The sequence below is a fragment of the Notolabrus celidotus genome, chromosome 5 (genome assembly GCF_009762535.1).
Source record: "Notolabrus celidotus isolate fNotCel1 chromosome 5, fNotCel1.pri, whole genome shotgun sequence".
Taxonomy (NCBI): Eukaryota; Metazoa; Chordata; class Actinopteri; order Labriformes; family Labridae; genus Notolabrus; species Notolabrus celidotus.
This window is the reverse complement of record NC_048276.1, coordinates 19,641,695-19,657,308: the sequence shown is the minus strand read 5'-3', so window position 1 is coordinate 19,657,308 and position 15,614 is coordinate 19,641,695. Positions and strand designations below refer to the sequence as shown.

The following is a 15,614-nucleotide window of genomic DNA, read 5'->3' as shown; positions in this document are numbered from 1 at the left end:
GCGCCCTGACTGATGCTGTATCACATTAGCGATAACTAAGGGGTTTTCTAGGACCCGTTTTTTCTGCGCTGCTGTGCCGTGCAGCTCCTGGTACCCGTGACAGCATGTCTGTGACTTGCAAACACCGCTGCGATCCCTTGAGCTCTTAAATGCAGCCTTTCAGCAGCTCAGAATTTCCTCCCTTTCAGAGGGGATCAAATGTTCCAACCAAAGAATATCTCTCGTTCTTTCAGTCCTCTAGGCTTTGAGTGGGAGTGAACATGGCCGTCCATGTAATTGATTTGTAGGGTGCCAAAGTTTTTCCCCTTGATATCAACTGTGTAGAGAGGAAACGCCTCAATTTAACTCAGGCTGACTTCTATAGGACGTGTTCCTCCTATAGTGTGAAAATCAACATCTCTGCTACCTCACCTTAGAGTCTAATTATCCTTTACAAGCTCGTCCAAGTTTTGGTTTTTGATATCCCTGAGGTGTCACAATTTAGTGTAGTCCGGACAAAAGACCTCAAATACTGTGTTATCCACCTCTCAGGTCTACTTCAGAGTGCTACAACTAAATGCTGGAACCTTATTTCAAAGTACCTCAGACATTTGTGTTTATTTTTTTTTTTCAGTCTTTCAATACTGGTAGTCATCAAATATGCGGCAGTATTTCTGGACTGTCTTCAGTTCAGTATCTAAACTGATGGGTCACTTTTCATCACTGCAGAAAATCCCTTACCATTTGTGAGCGTTAAAATATGATGACATAATAAATATGACAAACTTTTTGATTAACAGTTGACTATAGCTCTCATTTTTGAAGAATAAAAAATGTATGAATTATTGTAATAATGATAATTAATAATTAATGTCGCCCTGTGAGAGGACTGAATCTGAGGAGCTGTAGATTAGGAGTCTAAAAATTAAGACTTTTTTATCAATGCTGATAAAAACAGAAGATAAGCTCACCCTCAGGGACTTCTTTAACATGGGCAGTTTGGGATATCATTGCATGACTTTGTAAAAGCTGTTTTAGAGTGTAGGTACTAGGGGTAGACCGATTATCGGCCGGGCCGATTATCGGCACCGATATTCGACATTTTGACGCATATCGGCATCAGCCTTTTAAAAAATCTGACGGCCAATAAGAGATTAATTTAAAACTGGGTTATTTTGGCTCTGATGCAGCCGCACCACCAGGTAACTCCAAGTAGAGCATACACCTAAACAGAAGTAAGTGCTCGGGTCAGGATCTTTCAAAATTTGCTAAATCACGTGGCAGAAATGACCACATCTGCAGAAACCGTAGCATAGCTTGTGTTCCATTTCTCCTGAAGTTTCTCATTACTAAAGACGAGCTGAGCAGCATCCGTTGTGGCCCCTACAATTACTAGTGATTTAAAACTCATACAACTCCACTTAATCCTGAAATACCCCCATAAAACAAAGATAAATGAAAGATTAACATTTCAGTTATATTGAAATTTTGGAAAACTTTATTTACCGTAGAAAACTTTAGGAAGCTATTTATTTGTTTAAGTTTTCATTTAAGTTTATAAGACATGCTGCTGAGCCTGGGAGCTCCCTGCACTTTGTGTTAGAATTTTAAATCAAAGATGTCTATTGTCTAAAATAAAAAAACTTTAAAATGTTGCAAATCTGAAAAACTGTTTAATAAACATATGCTTAAAGGCATTTAAACAAAGTTAAGTGTTGGAGTTTGTATTATTCAAAATGTATTCAAAATTTTGACACCAATATTTCCCCTTTTACTGCAAATGAATATCTGCTCCAAATATCGGCTATCAGCCTCCTTGACTACTAATAATCGGTATCGGCCCTGAAAAAAACACATCAGTCTGTCTCTAGTAGGTACAGTGTTAAATCCATTTACAGTATTATTTCATAGATTCTCTTCTTGTGTGGTAGTTCATATTAAAGAGTCTCAGTTTGTTTCTGTCCTTCTATGTTGCATCAAAACGCTTTATATATTAACAAAATTGAAGTAAAATGACCCAAGTATGCTATAACTTGACATGACATGTTCATTGATGTGTTGGTGTGTATCTGGCAGTTTATCCTTGCACTTCTCATGAGCACTGCACAGAGAGCAGTGAGCATCATCCAAAGAGTGTTATAAGTTAGTATTTTAAGTGTGAAGTATAATAACCTGTTTCCCTGTCTGTCTCTTTTTTCCTTGCAGTATCACCCTCTGTCTCTTTGCAACACGAGCGAGGATGAAAGACAAGAGAGTGACTTCATCACCATTGTCAAGCTGGAGCACAGAGTTCCCCGCTGTCTACCGCTGCTTGATAAGGTACACATCACACACACACACACACACACACACACACACACACACACACACACACACACACACACACACACACACACACACACACACACACACACTTAAGCACACACATGCCCTTCATTATGCTTCATGCATTTTTCCAATTTCTCAAACACTCTGAGAAACTCCCCTCTGTGTGACCCGGTCCCCTCTCAGACAGATAAACCTCGCTGCCATCTTGTCTTCTCTCCAGCTCCTCTTCCGCTCTTGGACTCAGACTTTAAAGACGAGACGGTTTAAGGGAATTATTTGGCTGGAGCTTGATGTTTTGTTCAGGACGATGATCTTTCAGAGGGCTTGGACAGGAGGAGGAGGAGGGGGCTTAGCTCAGTTCTGCTATGTCGCAAGTGGCAGTGAGCCCTGGCTTTGGATGTGAGGCTTTCAAGCCCCAGCTGTCACTGGTCCGATCCCAGCCAGCCAGCCAGAACCAGACACTCTCTGCTCCCCATTTCTTCTTCTCTCTAATATGAACGCAGCTCCATAGATTCCACCCACACTGCTTCAGATGTATGTTCTATGGAGTTGACCTAAATCCCCCGTGTGTTTAAGTATTCTACCATCCACATACAGGCTGGCATATCCCAACTTTAAAGCAGTGTGTCTTAAAACTGCTGCTATTTTCTCCTTGTTTTTCAAGTGGTGACAAATTAGCAGGCAGGAGTATAGTCAGGCTACTGCCTTTTTTTAGCCTGTGTTTTCTTTTCCCCCTAATTTAAAGCCATGTTTAGGAGCTGCCCGCCGTGGCGACGATGTGGAGACATTCCCACACTTCCCCGCTTCTTTTCTTCCTCATTCAGTGGGAAGCAAACTAAGCGGGCCAAAGGGGGAGGCTGTCACTCAAGGCTGACTCCCAGAAAACAGTTTTGATTAACAGCCTTAATGGCAACACTATGTTGTCCTGAAAACAAAACACAGTCTCTCCCTCATCCCAAAGCATGCTGAAACAAAAGGCTTCCGAGTGTTTTCTCCCTCCCTGCAGATTGTCTTTGAAATCAGGAGGAGTGGAAGGAGGGAGAGAGGGGGAGGAGAGGGGGGGGACTCTTTCTTGTTGTTTTGGTCTGGTCTGGAAAGTATGTGTTGCAATAAACTCCTCTCCAGCCACCTGCATCCTCGCTTCCTCTTCGAGATTCAAAGCGTTTTGGTCTTGGTGGATTTATTGGGGATTCATCATGCAGCTGTTGAGCCGTTTGCTCTCCTCTCTGCCTTTTGAAGAGGATGAATCAGACGGTTTGGGGATGTGCGCTGCTGGGTCAGCTCTGGTCTCTGGATGGGACTTGTTTACAGTTTTTAGTCTGACTGCAACCCGCCCCACTGATCTATAGATACTCCAACGGCCACAGAGGGTTCGTGTTGCACCGCACACACTCAGAATAGACTGTAAAGCAAACAAAGCGAAGCTCCAAACCTTAGAGGATAAGGTTTCATTGTTGTCCTCTGTTTTTATTTTGGTTTTCAGACGGTCTTATCCTCTACGACATCATGAGCAAGCAGGGAGATTTCTCTGCCGATGTGCAGCCGTTTGTTCCGTCTCTCTATCGCTCTTTTGTTTTACTGAATGGATCTCACAGTATCTCTGAACAGCTTGGAAAGTTTATCTCTGAGGATGTTTGTGCGGCTCTTCAAAACTCTAGTTTAGAGCACAGGACATCTTCAAACCAAGAGGGAGCACTTTTAGTGTATTTGATTCTCTGTTTTGGAACTTCTGTTGTCTGACTCTTATTACACTGTCATATGGAGCAATCTGGCACCAGAGTTTCCTCCTGGATTCACACATTTCTCTCTTATCTTGTCTGTTGTGTAGTACCCTTCAAGCTCCAGTGAGAAGTTTTTAACTTTTCAGGAACTGAAAATTGATAGTGATGTCTTTATATGAGCTATGAGCAATAAAGACCATCAGCATGAAGTTTTATTATTCCCTTTTCGTCATTTTCAATGCCTATAAATGTTGCAACACAACTTTTCAAGAATATATTTTCCACTGTAAAGCATGATGAGAATTTTTCATAAATGCACAAACGTACTCTTAGACCTACTGCTCTCTCCACAGGGGGCACCAAAATCCACAAAAAGAAAGTTCATTACAGGAGCTTTAATAACAGGTTGTGCTTTAAGCTTTATGCTCTTGTCTCTCCTGGTTTTCTCTGCACTGCTTTCCACCTCTCACACATTTTGATGAATGTGTATGAAGTTAGTATACTTTTAGAGTTGAGACACAGCTGGCTCTGTGCAGTACGGTGGCCCTGAAGGACAAAACAAATTTATAAAAGATGAAACACTTTTACAAAGTTGGAGACAAATTTACATTTTGGATTTTTTTTTTTACATTTTATAAAACAAAATGACATCAGCAAAACACTTTTACCAAGGCCAAAACAAATTTACATTTAAGAAAACAAATTTACAAAAGATGAAACACTTTTACCATTTCTGAAACAAATTAACATTTTTATGGAAAGGGAATGTACCAAATACCGGAAGTGATCCGAGAGTGATTGAGGGAGGTGTCATTTAGTTTGTTTTGATGGAGAGAAACCAAACGGAGATGGACATGGTTTACATATTAGGACATCCTCGGGTCTCAGAGAGAGGTATCAGACCTCAGATGATAAAGCAACATGTCTCAGGAAAAGCTCCGTCATATCTCTGCAAAACCTTCATCATGTGTCAGAATTCAGATGAAACGGCCTCAGACCACATAGCCTCAGGCTAAACTGAGTCAGGCTAAAAGGAGTCAGACTTAACGGTAAAAGTGTTTCATCTTTTGTAAAATTGTTTTGTCCTTCAGGGCCACCGTAGTGCAGCCTTTAGTACTCCTGTAATGCAACTTTTCGTAGATTATTACTCACCACACACACACACAAGGAGAATTTATAAAAGAGGAATTAGTGCAACTCCAAAGTTGATAGAATTGTAACATGAAGTGGGAGTAATTTAGAACAATTCCTTTAAAGCAACATCACACACCTTTTTTTTTTTATCTTAAAAATAACAGATCCAGAATCATTTGGTTGTTAATATCTCAGGAATGGTACCACACATCCGTTTGATTGAAAGTCCAGCAGACTCGGTGTTCTAGGTACAGAAGCATTGCACAGTTGTAGAGGCTTTTAATTCACTTGCAGTACTCAATTTTCGGTGTGATAGAGAAAAAATGTTGTCACTACAAAACCACGTGTGTCAGTTTCTTTAAATGGTCTAGCCCTTACCTCTCTGAGCTCTTTCACCCCTACGCTCCTGCTCGGTGCCTCAGGTCAGCTGATCTGCTGCTCCTGGAGGTACTGAGGTGAAAACGGAAGCTCAGAGGGGATAGAGCTTTTTCTGTTGCTGCTCCTAAATTATGAATAAGCTTCCCCACCACATTAGACAAGCCTCCTCACTGTCCATTTTTAAAACTCGTCTTAAAACCCATTTTTATTCCTTGGCTTTCAACCCCACATGAGACTCTGCTCCTGTTTTAGTGTTTTATGGTTTGTTTTTATTTATTATTTCTATTGTTTCATTGTTTTTTATTGTTTTATTATCCTGTTTTTCAATAGTTTTATGCCTGCGTTGTTTGCCTATTTATGTATAGCACTCTGTTTCGACTGTGGTCATTTTTAAAGTGCTTAATAAATAAAGTTAAGTTGAGAGTTTCACCAAAAATACCAGGATGCACCTCTACATCTGGTTGCATTTTGAAGCATGCAGGACAGCATGCTTTTTGAGCTTATTTTACCCCAAAATCCTCAGCAGAGACATCAGACAGAGATGCACTTAACAGTTGAATGAGTAAAAAGCATACCAGTTTAACATGCAAAGTTTAGACATAGTGGTGTGTCCTCATTGTTTGTACAAAATTTAGAAAACAGATTTTGTAATAGTTGCAGTGTACTGTAGTAGAAAGATAAAGTGTGATTTTAGATGGTAGGTTTATTCTCAGACTGATGAAGGGGCAGTGAATAACATAAAACTTCTTGCATGTTTCAGTTTTAAGACTGTAAAGGGAACAAAGAGTCATTTTTTTATTTAAATATGTAAAAAACCATCACATTTGGAGCACTGTTTGGTCTATTGTCCCAGCAGTCACAGGCTTGACTCCAGACCACGACCTTTTGCTGTATGTCTTCACCTCACTTTCTACTCCCCAAGTCTTGTTCCTCTTTAACTGAAACATTTAATCTTAATGAATGCAAATATTAAATATCATTGTTAGTTATTTTAGCATGCATCTCATTACGTTAAGTGTTTCTTCTATTTTGAGTTACTCTGCAATCAAAATTTTAAGGATTGCATTTTTAAACAGTACACCTAGTCCCCCTCAAAAGATAGATTCAATTCATTATATGAGGTTTTCTGAGTTGATTTCTGAATGTCCTCATCTTTTTCTTTATTGAAAGTTATATTTCTTTGGCTTCTATAGAGGAGAGTACCTATGGTAGAGCAGGAAACTTGGAGAGAGAGTCCAGGAAGGAAGGTGTTCACAGGCTGGAATCAAAACCGGGTCATCCGCAATATAGGCACGCAACTTGACCATTAGGCTACATCTGCAGCCAGCCGCTTTTTTTTCAGACAAATTTTACAACTTCATCTTGAAGAAAGTCAGTTAGAAAAGTCTAAAATAACCTCTAAGCATAATCTTCATCTCAGATATTATTCCCTCCTTCTGCTATTCCACAACACAACACATGACAACACAAACAGAACGTGGGCTTTCCCTGCCTACAATGGATCTGACTGCTTTCACCACCCAGCCCGGTTTCTCTGTGTCCACTGAAGCCCTGAGAAGATTCTCAGAGCTCCACATGACTCAACGAGAGGCAGCATCAGGTTTCTTTACACTGACTTGACTCTGAATAAATGCTGTAATCTCAGATTTTTCAAACACTTGGTAGATTTTCCTCCTTTGTCTTCAAACTTCATCAATAAGAATCTTTGTGTTTTATGAACACAACTTCACAGTGATGGAGTCTTTGGCCCATGTCTGAACTTGTTGACTCTCTTAGGAAGCCTTCCTTATTTATTCTGCTGCTTTAGATGAAAAGGATTTCTGCCTGATTGTGCAGTAATCCTGTTTGCTTGTACTGTGTGTGTGTGTGTGTGTGTGTGTGTGTGTGTGTGTGTGTGCTAGCCTATTAGATCAAATTACATAAAGTTTGCCTCTTAAATTTTTACTCATCGCTGAGAGAAAAGAAGCCATTTAAAGCTACTCTAAGGAGTTTTAAGCTGGTCATGAAAAAGACTGAAATCATTACTGATGACTCTTTCTGAGAAAAAAAAAAGCAAACCAGAACCTCGGGAAGGAAATTGATTGTTAAGTTTAATATTTTTCTAACTAATGTGTTACATTTGCCACCAGGTAGATGTCAGCTAAAGCAATCACAGTAAGTGACAGGTATGACTGTTAAAGAAAGCAGGATGAGATATTTGTCGGAAACATACATGCAGAACGGGATCAGCAGAGTGATAAGATGTACCGCTTTGACCACAGGGGAAGCCAACATGTTTACAGCCTGGTACAAAAGACGAGTATAGTCTGGATAGCTCTTTTCTTGATCGCACTCACTGTACAGGGGGTGGATTTTTTGAAGATATTGAGATTACGAGTCTTCCAATGAGAGGCACAGCTGACTTGATTGACAGGCAGGAACACTGTAGCTGTCGGCTAGGAGGCTCAAAGCCTGCCTCTTTACGTCACAATCGCTCGACAGCAGCAATATGGCTGCTGCCGATGATTGGCCTCAAAACAGCGCTTCAGAAACAGATGGGTGACGTCACGGATACTACGTCCATATTTTATACAGTCTATGATCGTGACTGATTCAAAACCGGTCCTCAGTACATCGTTTGTGTTTTGCACTACGTCAACTCATATCTCACTCAGCGGTAAGAAAACACCAAAACATTATCATAGTGATAGTTAAAAAAACAAACAAACATGAAATGGTACAGGGATTGGTTGGTGTTTTCCCAGGTTTTTACCCGACATTGATTTATTTGTGTGTGCCTTTGTAAGATGTCTAAAATACATTGTCATGCACCTTGTTACGCTTGCTTAGAGCTTCGGTTTGGCTTCTCCAAACTGAAGTCAGGCTTACAGGCCAACTGCCATCGGATGTTTGTAGAACGCAGCCAACTTTTAAGATGACAATAAAGGTATAAGAAGTGTGTCGTATACTGAATTTAATGGCAATCTATATGGTGAAATCTCGTGTTCAGGCCAGCAAGAGCTGTCCCCATGAAAGGAAGTGTTACAGAACAAGGGAAGCCCATTAATGGAGAAATCAATCATGAACGTCATGACAACAGTTTTTGCGTCCTCTGATTGTCTGTTGGGGGGGGGTCACTGACCTCAGGTTATTCCTGCCTGATGTTTTGAAGCAAAGACGGGGGCTGGAAATGCGATGGCAGCTGCTTTTGGCTTCTTCTCTTCGGTAGCCGAGTCCAACGTCTCCAGTTCATCAGAGACGGGTCGAGGAGTAGGAACACAGGGAACATCTGGAAAAAGAGGGAGAAGGTTTCAGCTTTTCAGAGCAAATGCAAAAAGCAGCAGGTACACAATGGACAATCTGGCCTGTATGAAACGCTTCAGTGTTCAGGCTTTTTGCTTTTTGTCTCTCCCAAGAAAATTCATTATTTGACAGTCTGTGCCAGATTGATGCACATTTCGCTTGAGAGAGATCAACTTTGAGTTGGTCCTGTTCTTCTGTTACTAAAGGCTGGACTCGCTTTTTAATCCTTGGCAAAATGTCACTAAAAGGGCAGCAAGGAGTATACCTCTGAAAGCATTACGCATTGTCCATTTCCTTTTTAATCTTTGAAGCAAAACACCTCAGCATTTGTGCAGCTTGAGATAAAACTGGAAATCACTCAGGATCTGTTTTTCCCCTGAGCAAAAAGTACAAGCTTCTTCTTCTTGAGTGTCATATTGCTTCTGATCTTTTTCAAATCGCTGCTGTGATCCTTTCATCTTGAACATAGCAGCTTCAAAAGTGATGTAAAAGTAGCTTTGGGCTTATTTTTCTAATGGGCAGCCTCATTATTGCTGCACCCAATTCCACCTATTTTTCTCTTGAACTGTATTTCTCTTGCAGATAAGTCCTCCCCGTGGCACTGTGCATACCATTCCTCAACTCATAAGAAAAATAAAGTCTCACTTTTTTTTCTCTACGTGCCTGTTTGACCCTGATGACACTGCTTTCCCCTCCCATTTCCTCTGCTGCTAAAGTTAGTTTCTGTCATACATACCCACCATATCAATGTGAAGATAACTCAGTAGGAAGTGTTTAGCTTTGAGTCCAGCAGCCTAATGACGGCCTTCTCTTCAGTCAGTGCTCTCATTACAGCCCTCATGATGTAATTTGTGGTCTGATTAGCCTGTCCCTGAGGATTTAGTCAGGCTTTTATTTGGACATGGAGCTGGTGTTGTGACTGCAGAGGTATTTTACTGAGTCAGTGTCCTCTTTTCTTTTTTTTTGCTTCATGACGATGCAGATATTGAAAGTGAAACCATGCTCATTGGGTTTTTATTAAAGGGGAACAATGGGCACCTTTGTCTGGCGGTTGTCCTTATCCTCCCTCCCTCAGGCAGGAGCAGAACAGCTTCAGGCGAACACCAGCTGCTGTCTGCTCTCTTCATGTAGAGTTGTGATGCTGATCATAGCAGTATGTGTTTGTACTGTCGTTCATACAAGTGAATTTGTAAACTGTACATGTGTGGTGGTAAAACACTGAAATATTCAAACCAAGCCTTGTGTGTAGAAGAAATAATTAGACATTTTATCATTATCAAAATGTTGCCAAAATCCTTGGAAAGACTACAGTGCCACACAGCTGATCTGGCCTATAAATGTTGTTTATCCGATGTAAAAAAATAAATAATAATAATAATAATTAAATAAAATCATTTGAATAACAATAATAAAATATGATGAGCAGCTTAAGATTGCAGTGCATAAACTCATTTTTGCTGTAGCTTGGTTATAAATATCAAATAATGCACATGTGCAAATTGCAATGAGATTTGTTCTTTTAAAAGTCCTCTACTGTCTTCTTAAAATGTCTCTGGAACATGCCCAACAAACTGCATATTGCTTATCTTGGTGTAATACTCCCACACTGCCAATGTTTTCTCTCAGGTTTGACCATGAAAACAAACTGCACAGCCATCAGGTGACCTTTTCAGCCGAACAAAAACCTCTTCTCAGAATCAACGGCTCTGTATATCAGCCAGCACCACACGGCTTATAAACATTGACTATTGACCTTGGTTCACAGCACATTATACATAGTGCAGCTCTATATACTGTGTAGTCAATGGCCCTACATTCACTCCTTAGACAGTTTAATCTGGCTTCTAGTCATCTAAAATATTAAATTTGACATTTAATTTAACAGAAAAAAGTAATATTTCCAATAATAAAACGCATTACGCTGTCCGACACTTGATAATCCAATTTACACAACTGTGAAGAAGTGGGAAGAAGTGCCAACTTATTAAGTCCCCTCTTCATGAGTCATTGATTGACTTTTATCCAGCTTTCATCCATTCGGCAGAGCTCAGCATATTGCAGTAGTAATATGTCAGCCTGCTTGTTTGACTCAAAACTTTTGCTCTGAGATTCTGTGCAGGCATTTTTTTTTATTTTTATATTTTTATATTTTTGGCCTTTTATTTTAAAAGGACAGCTGAAGAGAGACAGGAAATGTCAGGAGCAGAGAGTGGGGGAAGACATGCAGGAAATGGTCAACCGGCCGGGAATCGAGCCGGCGACCTCTGCGACGAGGACTGTAGCCTCTATATGTGGGGCGCTTAGACCGCTAGGCCACCAGCACCCTGTGCAGACCTTTTTGAGCCCCAAAGGATGTGTCCGAGTTTGGTCTTCTTCCCCTCAATGGTCACTGCTTTGATTTTAATTGAAATGTCCTAATATCTATTTGTTTGATTTCTGTGAGGTGTAGTGTATACGTTCATGCCTCCCATAGGATCAATTTAAGTGAACCCTCGTATTTTGATTTGTAGAGTCGCCTGCTAGCTGAAATGCTAATTCTGTCCGATAGTTTCCATCCACATACCAGCAAACGTCCCTTTAGCGCTACTTTCAGCCATTCAGGATTGTTAATATTGGCACAACTCTCTGAAAATAAAGCCTGGCTAGCATGGCTGTAGACTTTTGGGTCGTTTTTTAATATACAGTAAAAATAAAAGGACGAATTATAGGTGCATGAAGAAGCCATTAGACCATACATAAGAAACAAAAATAAAACTGCTGAGTATTATTTGTATGACATATTTGGTCACTTTCCACCATTTCAGTGGTGAACCATGACATTTCAGAGGGCAACACTGTGTTTTCACCCACACACTCCTCATTTACAACCTGAAACTCTGTCATTTTGGTCTGAGCCTGTTGAATTCATCAAGAATTACTCGAAGTGCAGAGATGTACTCATGCAGAGCAAAATTGTCGTCCAATGTTTTCTACGGTCAACTCAACCTGGAACAAAGTTTAACAGTGAAAATAAACCGTCTGATGTCCTGGTTGTCGGTGAAATATCTCCCCGTGTTGGTTGTCCAAGGACAGGAAAACATGGTGATACGTCTTCTGTTGGTGTCAAACAAACAGGAGAGCACATTCCCGTGGGACTTGGCCAAGGAAACTTTAGAGAAGGAAGATTCCTGAACAACAGGAATCATTCAAGTTCCATCTACTGACATAAATCTTTGCTCTCTGCTTGTGAGATTCAAATAGTTACTGTATTTATACTGCTCTTTGTTGATTCCCATGTCCTCCCATTACCACCTGAGTGTCTTGTTATCTGAGGGAAACCTGGATCTTTTGGAGGTCGCCAACAGGTTGTGGTGTGTGAATTCACAGACGTGGTGGAATCTGTGGACAGGGTATAGATATGTAACTATACTTTACTATGCTGCAGTGTACTTTTAACACAACCCCAGTGCAATGAAAGGGGATTAGCAAGCATAGGGACAGGCCTTTATCACCGGGAAGACATTTCAGAGAGGGGTTGGTTTTGTCAGAGACTCAACAATGAGAGAAATACTTCAGGTTTCCCTCTTCCATGGGAAAGTGCATTCCTCTTTTTGTCAACACTTCAAAAACAAGTGGTGTGTTTTGCACTTCACAGACATGTTTGGGTAACCTCCATGAGAAGGAAAATGAGAGAACTGGTAAGCAAGCAAACAATTTGGTTTGTCTGTCCAGGTGAGCAGGTGCAACACAAAAGTAGAGAAATGGGAGGATTGTATTTGGTTTCTTTTTCTTGCCTTGGGACAGAAAAATGTGATGATGAGATTCTTATGATATTTGCAGCAACTTTGTTACTTTACATAAACATTTGTGGATGAAGAATTGGAGGATAAATCAACTTAATTCTAAGTGCAGACTAGTAAAAGTAGAAAGTTGCATCTTAACTACAACCAATCTACATGGTGGACATTTTCCGCTGACATAATGTTTATGTAAGATTTAAATAATCTTACAATGTCACAATGATGTCTTCAAAGTTGTGAGTTCTTTAAGATTGATTTTTTAAAAGTTTTTAATTCATTCGACAGCATACACACTAAACCCTCATGCATACTGCTATACTCATATAACAGCTGCTATGATTTTTTATCATTTTTTTCATTCTTTAATGCACAGGTACGTTCTATCAATCAAACGCTGAATTTACTAAGTTTACTATTTTGCTTATTATTCCATTTGTTTGTCGTTTGTTTTTTTGTTGTCTGTCTTTGTCACTCGCTTGTAGAGTTGGTCACCGGTCATCATCTCCCCACACTACCCTGACATGTTTCATGTATCCTTTTTGTGACGCACCTTCCTTATAAAACACACAAAAAAACTCTAAAATTAAATTACAAGCCAAAATAATGTTACATTTTGCACACACTGCAAGTTTTTATATGCAGTCGCCCACCATGGAAATACTGACTTTCAAAGCTATATTACTAGGGCAAACACAAACAGTGGGTAGAGGCTGGAAGTAAAGGTGCACTGATGAAAGATCCTTTGTACCATGTATGTGGTAAAATTAAAGTGTCCCCCATTTGAAGGTTTGGAAATATGGTCCCTTTATACAAATGTTGTTTTAAGTTGAAATATGGCGGCTTCCATTGCTCAATATTTTAAATATGTCCTCTTATCGGTTGTTCAATCTGAACATGGAAAATGATAGTGATTGTCAGATCATGCTCAGCAACTCAAAAGCCACTAATAGAATTCAACTGTTAGTCCATTAGTACGGTGGCCCTAAAGTGCAAATCACTACTGCAAATCAGAAAACACTACTGCAAATCAGAAAACACTACTTCAAATCAGAAAACACTACTGCAAATCAGAAAACACTACTGCAAATCAGAAAACACTACTGCAAATCAGAAAACACTACGGCAAATCAGAAAACACTACAGCAAACCAGAAAACACTACAGCAAACCAGAAAACACTACAGCAAATCAGAGGGTACCTACTTTTTCCGGTTTGGTTAATGTCGTAGTGTTTTTTGATTTGCCCTTGTGATTTGCACTTCAGGGCCACCGTACATTAGCAACTGTAGAGGACAGCTAACATTAGCATACAACCACTGCTAATCTCACACATCCGTAAGTAAGAGTTTTACACCTTTTCTGTTGTATTGTGTTAAACTATAATTTGGTATTGTTTGTTTTCAGACATTTTCTAGCTAACAGTCGCATTAGCTCAAGGTGGTTGAATGCTAACATTAGCTGCTGTCCGATGGTAGCTAATGTAAAAAGGTGTTTTAACATGAAATGGTGCCTCTCCATAGTTTCATTGTTTATTGATGGCAAACTGAAATAACATAACTCACAACCTTGAATTCAGCAGTGTGACATTTTAACAGCATGTGAGCTTCCCATGCTGAACTTGACATCAAAGGAAAATGGCCGCCATGTAAATATGGTCATTTCAAAATTTTTACAAAACAAGACTTCATGACACAATGCGATAAAAATTAAGCATAACTGCTGTGTATTAGTAATCAATCACCCACAGTTCAACCAGTAGCCTTTAAACTGCAGGTCTTGAAGTTCACAGGATCACAAGACTTTCAAACTTGAAAGACTTGAAAGGTCAGAGCGGTCTGCGGGTCACAGCTTAACAGATGTCACCTTGACCTGCAGCATTGTTGTCGTTCAACTCAGTGCAGCGCTGTCATCACTCTGACCAACGACGTGTGACTGATCTGCAGAGGGTCTGCTCCTCGGCTCCGTCTCCCCACTCATCCTGTCACCTTAAAGAGGTGGAAAATTCTCTGGCCTAAAGGTGCGTGCGTTACTCCTGCGGCATCTGTCGGGATATTTTCAGAGTAACACGCCCAAGCTGTGGCCGCGACTCTCATCCGCATGTCTTCTCCTCGCTCAGTTTTTCACCAGCGTTGCTAAGCTAAACATTGACTCTGAGCCGATGGCACGGGGGAACTGCCATCCCCACACAAACATCAAATCTGGAAGATGTTGTGTTTGCTTTGAGATGCTGGCTGTCCTTTTCCAGCGACTGGCGATTAGCAGCTTGCTCCTCTTTTCTCACGTTTCTGCTCTTCCCTTTTTCTCCCTCCTCCCTGAAATGACACCCAGGCTGTCTTCTGGCTTTGCTGTCGGCATGCCAAGCTAACAGTCCTCTCTGTTTATGCAGGCCAAATTGAACATGTCGACAGCATCACCACAAAACTTTTATACACAAACAGTGAGATGTCTACGATGCCGCAGGGTGGGAAGTACCTCGCTAAAATAGAAGCTGTTGGAATATCACCTGTATGCGTGCATGTCTGGTTTACAAAATATGTCCCTCTTTACAAGATGTATTAATTGAAATGGGTTTTTTTTTAAGTTTTGCAATAAAGTTCCACACTTATTTCCTCATTGAAAGCTCTTTGTCACAGCATGGGGATGATGGGACTTGATGGAAACTTACAGTGCCAACAAAAAAAACACTCATGTTTTGCATTTGTGTTTCTTTATGTTAACTCTAGTTGCAAATAAAAATGGCTTGACTGCCTCATTATTCAAGTCAAATAAAGAACTTATGTTTACTAATGTTATTTTACTTATCATACTTAATACTTTGTATAGTGATACATGTGATGCCACAAACTACACCAAATATAGCCTAAGTTAAATTGCAATTCAATTTAAAAGTTCCTGGATGGACCTTTAAAGTACATGAAAAATAACAGCTTATACAGTACATACGTAAGAGACAAGACAAACAAAAACAAAATAAACAGGTATGAAAATACAGGATACAAAATACTGTAAGTAAG

The 15,614-nt window shown here is 40.2% G+C and overlaps 1 protein-coding gene across 1 annotated transcript in view; it reads left to right on the top strand.

Annotated features, from left to right (window-relative positions):
* Positions 1-15,614, top strand: part of LOC117813401 (E3 ubiquitin-protein ligase RNF43) — a 143,945-nt gene that overhangs the window by 96,181 nt on the left and 32,150 nt on the right. The window contains exon 2 of the mRNA XM_034684588.1: positions 2,185-2,298. Within this exon, the coding sequence (XP_034540479.1) occupies positions 2,185-2,298 (114 nt within the window). The remainder of the gene's footprint in view (positions 1-2,184; positions 2,299-15,614) is intronic.